Source organism: Bison bison, unplaced genomic scaffold (assembly GCF_000754665.1).
Source record: "Bison bison bison isolate TAMUID 2011002044 unplaced genomic scaffold, Bison_UMD1.0 scf7180017864456, whole genome shotgun sequence".
Taxonomy (NCBI): Eukaryota; Metazoa; Chordata; class Mammalia; order Artiodactyla; family Bovidae; genus Bison; species Bison bison.
In genome coordinates, this window is record NW_011495018.1 from 8,858,004 (window position 1) to 8,871,057 (window position 13,054).

The 13,054-nt window shown below is 48.5% G+C and overlaps 1 protein-coding gene across 1 annotated transcript in view; it reads right to left on the bottom strand.

Annotated features, from left to right (window-relative positions):
• Positions 1-12,494, bottom strand: part of LOC105002761 (deleted in malignant brain tumors 1 protein-like) — an 87,545-nt gene extending 75,051 nt beyond the window's left edge. Inside the window, 6 exon segments of the mRNA XM_010859578.1 lie at positions 1,201-1,518; positions 4,592-4,663; positions 4,786-5,103; positions 8,004-8,108; positions 10,423-10,479; positions 12,347-12,494. Of these exon segments, the coding sequence (XP_010857880.1) occupies positions 1,201-1,518; positions 4,592-4,663; positions 4,786-5,103; positions 8,004-8,108; positions 10,423-10,479; positions 12,347-12,494 (1,018 nt within the window).
• Between the last annotated feature and the right edge of the window lie 560 nt (positions 12,495-13,054).

Consider the following 13,054-nt stretch of genomic DNA (forward strand, 5'->3'; position numbering starts at 1 on the left):
GAAGGGTCCAGGGCTTTGACCACTGCATGGCCCCCATGCTTCACTGGCACAGAGTCTGGCACATGGTTGAATGAACAGATGAGTGAAAGAAAGGAGCTGCAAATTAAACCAGGATCTGACTCTAAGCCTCATGACCTTCGCACATCATGCAGAGTCTAGCAGAAGACATAACACGGGCCCTACCTGTAGCCGGAGCAGCTGTGGAATCAGCACCTGCAACATGGAGACAGACTATGCATTTTACCACGTCTTAATGGGAGAACGTCTACTGTGAACATCCTACAAGCAGAGAGGGGTGGGCAGCAGACAGGCAGAGATTCTGCCCGTGAGGAGCCTGGCATTTCCTGGGGATTTGGGACACAGGACCAGGCAGCAAACCTGGGCTGTCCCGGGACCACTGCTCCCTGGGTGCCTCAGGAGTTGACAAGGGTGGCTCCACATGGGCAGGTGCAGCCTGAGAGCTCGTCATTCGTCGGGACGTTATTCAAGTCACCAGTGGGGCAGAATCGGGAAAGACTGGGGGGCAGAGAGTCAGCCAGAGGGACACATAGTTCTGGGGAGGTCACCAGGCCCAGATGTGGAAGGCCTGGCATACCAGCTGACAACTTGGTCCATCACCCTGAGGTCACACGCACAAACGTTAGTGAGGACCCACAGGGGTAAAATAAACAAGGGACCTGAGTGGTGGGAGTTGTGCGCACAGGAAAGCTGTTCAGTGTCCAGAGGGGCAGAGCTTTCTGCCCTGTCCAGAAAGCTGACTGTCCAGTCAGTTAATGAAACAAGAGAATTTGCTGCTTTGAACCTGATGCACTTCTACTTTTATTTTCACCACAAAATGTAAGAATTTGGATTTTTATGCCGAACACTCTGATTTGGCTAAATTCAAGGTCATTGGGTCGCAAAGAATAGGACATGACTGAGCGACTGAACTGAAGTTCAGCTTAGAATTTTCAAACGTAACCAGCCACTTCTGAGCTGAGATCCAGCCTATAAGTCATATTCGGCAATCGCTGCAGCTAAGGGGGTGGTTGGGTGGCTGAACAACCTGGGAAGGAGCCAGGCTGCCTGCCTGGCCCACTGACATCCTGAGGCTGGGCTGTGGGGTGTGTGTGTATCACTGGGGTATGTGTGTGTGTGTAGGGGTGAGTAGGGAGGCCACAGGAGCAGCCCTCCAGGCAGGTACTGACAGCAGCCGCTCACCTGCGCAGATGACGCTGGCATCCTCCAGGTGCCCGCAGTTGTGCCCGGCCTCACCCCCATGTACGCACTGCCCCAGGTGGCTCTCACTGCCCACACACTGCAGGTTGTCCAGCACGATCTTCCCAGAACCTGCCCCAAAGTGGGCCCCCGTGGGGGCTGCCACCGCCTGGCCACACTCCAGCTGGCGGCACACCACGGTGGCCTCGGCCAGGTCCCAGAGGTCATCACACACAGTCCCCCACGTGTCCTGGACCAGAACTTCCACGCGGCCTGAGCATCTCCCCCGACCGCCCACCAGCTTCACAGCCACCCAGGCCCCTGGGGAGGAACAAGGAGGAGAGGCATTGAGACGCAGCTCTCTGAGGTCAGGAAGGTTTCCTCTACTGGGGTACGTGGGTAGGCACTAATAAACTATTCAGAAATGGTGTTTCTGGGTCACATAATCCTTATCACCAAGAGTAAAAGAATAGGCTTTGCAGCTTTCTTTACTTTATTTGGCTTTTCTATTTGCTTTCATTGGGAGGACTTGTCTTCTATGAATCAGCCCAACAGAGCAGGGAGTGGATAGTCCCAGGTCACTTTTAAAGGATTTGTTCATTGATTACTGGGCTTCCCTGGTGGCTCAGATGGTTAAGAATCTACCTGCAACGCAGGAGACGTGGGTTCAATCCCTGGGTTGGGAGGATCCCCTGGAGAAGGGAATGGCTACCCACTGCAGTATTCTTGCCTGGAGAATTCCATGGACAGAGGAGCCTGGAAGGCTATATAGTTTGTGGGGTCACAAAGAATCAGACAGGACTGAGCAACTCACACTCCTTGATTACCTGGTGATGCTATCAAGGTATCACACAGGAGATGCACTTGTAGAAATGTCAGCTCATCAAGTAGAGGTAGAGGGGCAGCTCCCATCAATAGTGAAAAGCTACTTCTTTTTAAGCAGTTGTCCGACTAATTATAAAAAAGGATGCTTGTTTTTCCAAATGGATTCCTAGCCTTGTTTCAGGCTTGTAGTTTAGGGCTCCCACTGCAGGGGCACAACTGAGCTCCCAGAACAGTGACGTCACTTCTCTGCTCCAAAGCTTGGCCCTGACTCCACTTTTTCTTATAATTCAACTGTAAGATGGAAACAACATCCTCCCAGCTATGTGGCAATGTCAAAAAGACTGAAAAAAGTGAAAGTGTGAGTTGCTCAGTCGTGTCCAACTCTCTGCAGCCCCATGGACTGTAGCCTCCTAGGCTTCTCTGTCATGAAATTCTCCAGGCAAGAAAAGATTGTACTAGACCATATTTGGGGAAATATGCCAAGAATGGTTGTATGGAAGGTTTATCAGCTCATGCGAAGGCCCAGTTGAGGAGATCGATTTTACCCAAATGAAACAGTGATGAGAAACATGGAAAATCCGAATTAATAATTAACATTTTATCTATCATATCCTTTATTATAATAAATTCTCTTTGTAGACAGCTTAATAATATACTTAACATTTCCATATAATTTTCTCAAATAGTCTTGGCATGAGCAATTAGTCCTTATTCATACCTTCTCCTTGTCTAGGTAGCTTTTGTCCAGGGCAACATGAAAAACACAGTGAAGCCAACATGAAAAACACAGTGAAGCCAACATGATCCTTGTAGTTAACAGGTCTGGGTGAATCCAGCCTTTGCCACTTATGACTGTGTGACTAGTTATTTGAGCAGTTCACTGTGTTCTCTGGGTCTCTGTTTATTTTCTTGTGAAATGCTGGGAATAGCAGCTTCCTTTATGATTACTGTGGACCACACTTAATTCTGTGCATGGCATACACTAGTTTCTCAGAAAATGCTAAGCACAGGACTGGCAAAGTCACAGAAAGGCATTACCTGCTGGCGGGAGGGTGGAGTGAAGGCTGGGAGGGCCCGTTGTGGGTATGGTAGCTGACAGTCCAGCACCTGCAAACAGGTACAAACAAGACATCGCTCGAGATCAGGAGCCTCCTAACCCCACGTAGGAAAGGAAAATCCTTGCAATGAGAACATTCTGAAAAGTCAGACTCAAATACAAGGCACTGGGTCCTCCACTGGCTCCCCTACAAAGTTCTAGGCAGGGAAGACCTCTCTTCCCCCATCTTTAAGCTCAGTTATCCAGTCTCTAAGAGGAGGGTTTAGAATATTCCCCATGGTCGGTGCATCCGTGCTCTCTCCATGAGTTTATTGTGGGATCTCTTTGCTGCCATCTCTTCTTTCCCTTTCAGGAAACAACCAGCTGTGTTCTATCATGGAGACGCAGCATTCATATCAATGAATGGACTTCTCCGGCTCTCCCTAGGTGTTTGGCAAACCTGCCTAGACTGCATGGTACCCAAGCAACGTGAGACAAACATGGCATCTTTGAGCAGCTCTTGTACCTCGTTTTGTCTCATAAAACATCAATCCAAGCAAACCTTCTTACTGCCATCTAATTATGGGGTCAGTTGGACCAAATCAGTGTTTAAAATGTCAAATGGCAATTAACCCAACAAACTGAATGTTCAGTGTAAAGAACTGATGTCTGATTTCAATTTTAACTAGTTGCCGATGGAGTTGGCTTCAGCCTTCAGTAATGACCTGCAGGTGCTGAAGGCTTCTGCCAGAGAAGATGGTGACTCAGACAAGTCAGATGTCGGGGGAGAGGTGCCCACATGGGCTGCCTCAGCACCAGGAGCTCTGCTGCCTTCTGCATCCTTGCGGCCTCTGTGAACATCAATTTGAGGGAGCTCGCCCAGCTACCACCACCTGACAGGTGTACAAATATTGTCTGCTTTTAATAATGCCTTTAACTCCTTTGGATCCTTTTCAAATCGACTAACAGTAGATTCAGTTCCTAAATCAGTGGGATACAATATGGATTTCCCATAAATAACTGAAGGGGAAGGAACATTCAAGAATGTCAGGTGATGGATGAGCATCCCAAATACCCTGCCCTTTTTTGTTCTTATCAGCAGTCCTTGCACAGTAACTGCTATTCCCTTGAGCATCTTTTGTTGTCAGTCACTAAGTCACGTCTGACTCTTGGTGCCCCATGGGCTCTAGCACGCCAGGTTCCTCTGTCCTCCTCTATCCTCCGTAGTTTGCTCAAACTCATGTTCGTTGAGTCGGTGATGCCATCCAACCATCTCATCCTCTGCCTGCCCTCTTCTCCTTTTGCCTTCACTCCTTCCCAGCATCAGGGTCTTTTCCAGTGAGTCGGCTCTTTGCATCAGGTGGCCAAGGTATTCAAGCTTCAGCTTCAGCATCAGTCCCTCCAATGAATATTTGGGGTTGATTTCCTTTAGGATTGACTGGTTTGTACTTACTATAGTAAGTATCTTTACAATGGTGTCTTCTGGAAGATTAATAGGGCTGAGAGCAAATACAGCAGGCACAGAGGACCTACCTGTGAGTGTGTGGGCAGAGGAAGCAGCTTCAGACCCGGGGACAGGAGTCAGGGCTGGTGGATCGTCAGCACCTGAAGGTTGAAACACATCAGCTCGGCTTATTATGAACAGCTGAACAACGGGTGTGAGTAGGGGCCGAGATGTCTGAAGGGGCATAAAAGCGGTGACGTCCTGGGAGATGCCAGCCACTCACCTGTGCAGATGACACTGGCATCCTCCTGGTGCCCACAGTTGTGCCCGGCCTCGCCCCCGTGCATGCACTGCTCCAGGTGGCTCTTGCTGCCCACACACTGCATGTTATCCAGCACGATCTTCCCAGAACCCACCCCAAAGTGGGCCCCCGTGGGGGCCACCACCGCCTGGCCACACTCCAGCTGGCGGCACACGACAGCAGCCTCGGCCAGGTCCCAGAAGTCATCACACACGGTCCCCCATGTGTCCTGGACCAGAACTTCCACTCGGCCTGAGCATCTCCCTGGACCACCCACCAGCCTCACAGCCACCCAGGCCCCTGGGAGGAACACGGAGGAGAGGCACTTGGGGTCTGCCCTCCCATCTCTGGAAAGCTCCCTTTATCCTTTATCATTTCCAGGTGGTCACATCCCTATTTTAAAATCAGGCAAGCTCATGCAGTCCTCAGCCACCCAGATAGCAAGAAGAGCCAGAATAGTCTTCAATTTCAAGTCCCCTCAGGAAGACTTTATCCTCCCCTTTTCCAAAAGGTGAAGCTTTCTTTAAGAAACTGCCTGAATTCCTAGATTCTCCCAACAAGAACCTGTGTTATTACCCCTACCATGGACAGCGATAGAAATAAGAGATTTCAGTGTATCTAGTGAAACAAGAAGCACTCCAGGCCTCCCTGTCCATCACCAACTCCCGGAGTTCACTGAGACTCACGTCCATCGAGTGGGTGATGCCATCTAGCCATCTCATCCTCTGTCGTCCCCTTCTCCTCTTGCCCCCAATCCCTCCCAGCATCAGAGTCTTTTCCAATGAGTCAACTTTTCGCATGAGGTGGCCAAAGTACTGGAGTTTCAGCTTCAGCATCAGTCCTTCCAATGAATATTTCAGGACTGATCTCCTTTAGGATGGACTGGTTGGATCTCCTTGCAGTCCAAGGGACTCTCAAGAGTCTTCTCCAACACCACAGTTCAAAAGCATCAATTCTTTGGCACTCAGCCTTCTTCACAGTTCAACTCTCACATCCATACATGACCACAGGAAAAACCATAGCCTTGACTAGACAGACCTTTGTTGGCAAAGTAATGTCTCTGCTTTTCAATATGCTATCTGGGTTGGTCATAACTTTCCTTCCATAAAAGCACATAAACTAAAAACAACCAGGGAAGTGACTCACAAATAAAAAGTTCAACTTACCAGACAGACTAGTTTTTGCTGATGATGGTGATGATGGTGGTGTTGGTGACGACGGTGCTGATACTGATGGCACTGACAACAGTGGAGGTGCTGATGGTGACAGTGTTGATGATGGTGAGGAGGATGACAGTGCTGATGGTGAAGATGATGGCCATGACGACAACAGCCAAGGTGATGCTGATGACAATGAGGATGATGAAGATGATGACTCTGCTCCTAATTATCAGAATAAGAAAGATTCCTTGTTTTCAGACAGTGGTTCTCAAAGTGTGATCGGCAGACCAGCAGCATAACCATCCTGAACGTGTTGGAAATGCAAATTCTCACACCCCACCCTACTGAATCAGAAACTCTGGGGGCGTGGCCCAGCAATCTGGGTCTTAACAAACCCTCTGGGCGGTTCTGATGCTCATTAAAATTTTAAAACAACAACTGCTGTTTTAGGATAAAAAGGAGTGATGGAAATGGCCCCATAGTTTTTTCCCAGTGACCAAAGTACTCTAAAATCACATAAATATACATTTTTAACTGGTGTCGTTTCTTTGCTTATTAAGGAAGATCAGATCTTACAGACTCCAGGGGGATAAATTTCTGATCTAATCACTCCAGAAGATAGATGGTCATTTTCTTTCAAAAAAGTGATTATGATGACTAGTGGGCATAATCATAGAAAACTATTACATCCTAAAGTCAATGACCATTTTTAAAAAGATTTTTTTTAATATGGACCATTTTAAAAGTCTTTATTATTTCTGTTTTATGATTTTTGGGGGGCGGGGGGAGACTATGAGGAATGTGAGATATTAGCTCACTGACCAGGGATCAACTCTGCACTCCCTGCATTGGAAGATGAAGTCTTAACCATTGGACCACCAGGGGAAGTCCCAGTGACCATTAACTTATACTCCTTCAGTGGCCCCAGACTGCAATGGCCTGGGAACTTAGTTCTGATGGGGGAGGATTACTGTACCGGGTGACAGGGTAGTTGGCTAGTTTCTAACTCCCTTTTTTTGCTGGTATTGCATTTCAGTGTTGAGCTATCCACCAAGCCACCCCTAAAGAGTGCCTGGGATCTGCCCTCTAGCAGCTGCCCAGAAGAGGGGCCAAGCAGCCCAGGATGAGGCGGTTTCCTAGAGGAGAGCGTGAGCACAGGAGAGCCAGGTTAGCGCCGCACGTCCGTGAGTTCCGTCTGCATGGCGCACTGAACTAGGCACTGGGAAAGCTTTTAGGCTTCAAGCGATATGGACCAGGCAAACCAGCCTCCATTAACTGCTTTAAAGCATGATTTAACACGGTCATTTTCACCCCATTTCTATCTCACAGGATCAGTATTAGCCAGATAGGATTAGGAGTCAAACCAGCCAATCCTAAAGGAAATCAACCTTGAATACTCATTGGAAGGACTGATGTTGAAGCTCCCAATACTGTGGCCACCTGATGTGAAGAGCTGACTCACTGGAAAAGATCCTGACACTGGGAAAGATTGAAGGCACAAGGAGAAGGGGATGACAGAGGATGAGATGATTGGATGGGCTAACCGACTCAATGGACGTGAGTTTAAGCAAACTCCAGGAGATGGTGAAGGACAGGGAAGCCTGGTGTGCTGCAGTCCATGGGGTCACAAAGAGTCGGACATGACTTAGCGAATGAACAACAACAGAATGGGACATAGAGATAGCCCAAATCCCCCTGGAGGGGACCGGGTTTTGAAAACTGTTAATGTGCAGAGGAAACCACCAGCCCTCTCGGGAGGGGGTCCCTGCCTCACTGCTCATTTGCTGTCATGATCCATTCTGTCGGGGAGTCGTTGGGACCCCTCACCTGAGCAGATGGCTCCAGCGTCCGCCTCGTGACCACAGCTGTGAGTGAACCAGGTGTCGTGGGCACACAGGGCCAGGTGGCTCTCCTCGCCACTGCAGTGCACATTGTCCAGGAGAATCTTCCCGAAGCCCGGGCCGAAGTGGGCACCGGGAGGCACGGACACCGCCCAGCCGCACCCCAGCTGCCTGCATACCACGTGCGCCTCCTTCAGACCCCAGCCCTCGCCGCACACCGACCCCCAGCTGCCCTGGTAGGAAACCTCCACCCGCCCAGAGCATCTTCCAGGGCCGTTGACCAGCCTCAGCGTGGGCCAGTCTCCTGCGGGAGAGAACGTCAAGGTTAGTTCATGAGACTTCCCTATGGAACTCGCCCTTTGTCTGGCTTACAAATTAAAGGTAATCCTTCGATTACTCCACACGTCTGAGCGCATTCTAGGCAAGAATTGCCTAATAATTACCCTGCTCAGTGGCGTGCTCTTTACCACCTACTCAACAAAGCAGATTAGATGGTAGACTATGGATTTGGAGCTTTAGGACTTGACATCTGCAGGACAGGTGTGAAAAATTAGGAAAATGTATCTCCATCAGTGGGGAAAAGAAAATAAATGGCTTACTCAAAAAATGTAATATTATAGCAGCTCAAATCAGTGAGATGTGTATATTTTCATATATGTGTGTATATCAACATGGATGAATCTCACAAATGTGCAGCGAGTAAAGAATAAAAGGTACTAAATGATATATAGGGACTAATGTAATTTGTGTGAAAGAAAACCACAAAATAACATGCACCAAGATGACATGATTCCTATTCATAAAATGTTAAAAATGAACTATAAACACAGAATTCAGGACAGTGCTTCTCTGAGGAAGGAGAGAGCAGAGCCTGGAGTTGGGGAATTTGGGGAACCTTCAATTTATCTTTATACTTTTTATAATGCTTTATTTTTTGATAAGACTGAAACATCAGTATAATAAAATGTAAGCATCAGTCATGTCCAGGTAAAGGGGACATCAATGTGGTTGTTGACTTCTTGTTTCTCTGTGTATTCTGAACTTTAAAATGTTTCTCTGGAAAGAAGGATGATCCAGTGCTGAAACCATGACGGAGGCTTAGCTGACCGACCCCAGTCCTGGAGGCCGTGACCCTTCTTGTCTTACTATGGTCTTGCCCTGAGCTCCTCTGAGGCCTCTGAGCGTGCAACTCCCTAGGGTCCTTCCTGGGCTCTGATAATCCCCCCAGGGTTTCACGAGAGCAGTGGTACATCCTGCCAGGAAGGTTCTGACCTGATGGGCTGGGCCAAGGAAAACTGGCTCTTCGACTTTGTGCTGGTGAGTCGACCACAGGTAGAACTAGAACAGCAGGGAAAACGGTGATTAGGACCGAAGCATCTCTTTTTGAGACCAGACACAAGAGCACTTTGGAAAAGGACTCAACCAGCAGCTGGTGAACAGCTGCCAGCTATGCCACAGCACTACCAGAACCTCTGGGCTGGCCACATGTCATAACAAATGACCTGTTTCTAATGAGGCTGGGGTGACCTTCAGGCTGCTGTTAGAAAACTTGTAAATGTGTTCTGCTGCCCGCGACCCCCCGCCCCCAACCAAAGCCTTGTCCCCTTTCTGCATAAGGATGCTCAGCAGTAATAAAACAATCATGGAAGAATCGGGCAAAAGTTCTAAGAATCATAGTATCCAGACAGATTTGATCGTCGACCCCTCGGAAGACACTGTGTAATCTGATGACATGACCATCCAGGTACCACCCATCTGCACGGTAAGGCTGTGTATCTGTAGATCCAGTGATGAAATCATTGCCATACCTGGTATGTCAGTTGGTAACTCTTCGTTATCTGCTGAGATGGAAAAACAAAAATATTTGGTGGAATTTGGCTTCATTAGTTTGCTCACATGTGAAATCCTAGCACTTGTTTCTGAGGAGGGATGTGAGCACCAACAGGGGGCTACCAGCATTTTCCAGAGTGATGCCTGGGTCTCTTGAGCAGAGGGACTTGCCGCCACTATGCACCGTCTAGAAGGACTGTTCTTAACTAAGACCAGAGCTACCCCAGCAGGGCCAGACAGCCCATCCACACATGCAGGGCTCACGTGCCCAGTCGATGAATCATGTCTGACCCTTTGCAACCCCACAGACTGTAGCCTGCCAGGCTCCTCCGTCTGTGGAATTTTCCAGGCAAGAATACTGGAGAGGGTTTCCATTTCCTACTCCAGAGGATCTTCCTGACCCAGGGATCCAACCTGCATCTCTTGTGTCTCCTGTACTGGCAGGTGAAATCTTTCCCACCATGCCACCTGAGAAACCCATGCAGGGCTTACACATTCATTTACTGATCCAATGAACTTTCCCTGGGTGCCTCTAATGTGCCAACCACTGTGACAAGTGCTGCAGATACAGTGATGAGAAAGGCAGATAAAACCCTTGTCCTCTGGAGCTTAAAATCTGGTTCCGAAGGTGACACTGGGCACCACGTTGCCTATAGAGCCCTTGGCAGTGAGTTGTCCCCGGCCCTGACCTACAACTCATCCTTCCTCTGGGCTTAAAATGCTGAAGTGGCATGTAACAACGTACCACACCCATCTTCATTGCTTTACCTCACAGTTCACTGACCTACCTGAGGATACAGCTGGGTAGTTCACATCTTCCGGGACGGCAGAAGTTGAGAGAGCTGCTGGGAAAGCAACAGTATAAGAGAAATGACTCCTGACGTTTAATACCAAACAGGAAGACAAGGGGGCTTCCCTGGTGGTTCAGATGGTGAAGAGTCTGCCTGCAATGCAGGTTCGATTCCTGGGTTGGGAAGATCCCCTGGAGGAGGGCATGGCAACCCACTCCAGTATTCTTGTCTGGGAAATCCCACGGACAGAGGATCCTGGAAGGCTACAGTCCACGGGGTCACAAAGAATCGGACACGACTGAGTGACTAAACACAGCACAGAAAGAGAAGGACTTTATTCACCTGCTTCACATTTCCAGGAGAAGAATTCAATTAGCTGTGGACAAGTTCATTCAATACAGAGCATTTAAAAAGGAACCATCAGCCTTGAAAACACTGTGCTAGACACCAAAGGCACATGTTGTATGATTTCATATACCACACGTTGTATGATTTCACTTATAGGAACTAATCAGATGTAGCACATCCGTAGAGATAGAAAGCAAGTTGGAGGCAGCCAAGTGCTGGGGGGAGGACTTGTGATGACACAATGGCTGAGGCCATTAGCAAAGAGCAGACCTGCTGCACGCTCTTGACCCAACTGAGTACCATGGGGCAGAATCTCCTCTTCTAGAGAGACACTATCGCACTGGACACACCTCAAGGCCCAGAAACCCAGGCTCACGGTGCCTGACTGGGCACCAGGCTCTTAACACGAACTCACTGACTTAACGCTCACAAACGCTCTTTGTAACACACAGTCATCAGCCCATGTTTCAGAACAGAAACTGAAGCACCAAGGGGGAGAGAAACCCGGTGAGGGTCCCACAGCTGGGGGGCAGGAGAGGGCGCTCCAAACCCAGAGACCAGCAGCTGGCACTGAGCACCATCTTGCCAAGAGCCTGGGCCATGCCCCTCCAATTTCAGAAGAAATCTGAGCCACTTAGACAGGAGATGGAAGAACTGACTGGGCCCACCTTTTCTTTTGTAAACATTTGGAAGTGAATGCACATTTGTAAACTGGGATCGGTGGAGCAGTATTCACTATTCAAGCATTTAGTTATGTATTCATTTAATGAGCACTGAATGCCTATCAAACAGCAGGTGCTATTCTTGAGACCGTGTGTGTGTGTGTGTGTGTGTGTGTGTTTGGCTGGGGACAATGTCAAAGATGAGAAAGATACGGATTCTGCTCCCGGAAGCTGATGACATCATTGGAGAGATGAATGGACACACAACTGTACAGGAAAGGAATAGAGCTAAGTGAGGACAGAGAACTGTGAGTCCAGAGGAGGGATGGCAGCTGCCGGTCTGGGGTGGGGGACTGGAGAGGTCCCTTCTCTTTACTCTTCACTTTCCTCATCTCAGAATCTCTGAATAGGCCGCATGCCTAGTCAGTGTTTTTAGTAGTTAATAGGATTTGAATGTGGTTTAGGGAGAAAAAAATAGTTCAGAGATTAATCTCTAAGCTCTGAAGTCAGATTGCCTGTGTTATCATTCCACTGCCTTTGGGGATAATATTTAACCTATTTGAGTATGAGTTTCCCTGTTGAGAGAAGGGAGATTACGGAAGTTTTCTTATTTGACTGTCAGGAGGATCAGATAAGAAAATCCATGTGGGGCAGTTAACACAGGGACTGACGTGGAGGAAGGAAGTGCTGTCCACCAGGCGCAGCGCATGAGTCACCTGGGCAATTTAAAATGTTCTGGCAGCCACATTTTAAAAAGTAAAGAGGAACAGGTGAAATTAATTTCAGTAATGTACCTTACTTAACCCAATACATCCAAATTTTGATCATTTCAACATGCCATCCATATAAGAATGCTGATGAAGCAGTATTACATTCTTCCTAGGGTACCAAAGATCCAGGGTGTATCTGACATGCACAGCGGGTTTCAGCCCCACAGAGCCACATGGAACGCAGGTCCGAGGGCTCACTGAAGATCACATCAGCATCCTCAGGGCGTGAATCATTTGATGGTGTAACTGACATGGCAGCCTCACAGATGATGGAGAAGGAAGAGAGCATGGACTCGCACCATGCAAAGATAAAATGACCTGTGTGGTGACTGCACACACCATGACCAGGAAGACGCGTCCCCTCTTCAAGTGACTCAGGGAAACAGTGAAACCTTTCCAGGTTGGCCACTTCCCAGACATCAGGCCAGATGTTCTGATTTATTTTGTAAATTTTAAAGATATGAGGTGACTCTTTAGGAACCTCCCGTTCTCATTCATTGACACACAGACCCACCGCCACGGCCCCCACATAACACAATCCTGCCTTTTCCTCCCACTCTGTACAGAGTGGGACTGACAGATGCTAGACCACCTCTCAGCCACCGGTCCTCAGCCCTGTGAGATTTAACCAGCCCCTTGCTCTCTCTCTGTCTCACGCTTGATGGCCAAGCTTGGGTGCTCAGTTTTGTTTTTTTTTTTACAATAATTATATGTTTGGGGTCTTAATATTCTTCCCATTGCTGGCTTTGAAGATGGGCAGGAGGCCATGAGCCAAAGAATTCAGGTGGCCTCTAGAAATTGGAAAAGGCAAGGAAATGGATCTCTGCTTCTAGAGCCTCTGGAACGAAC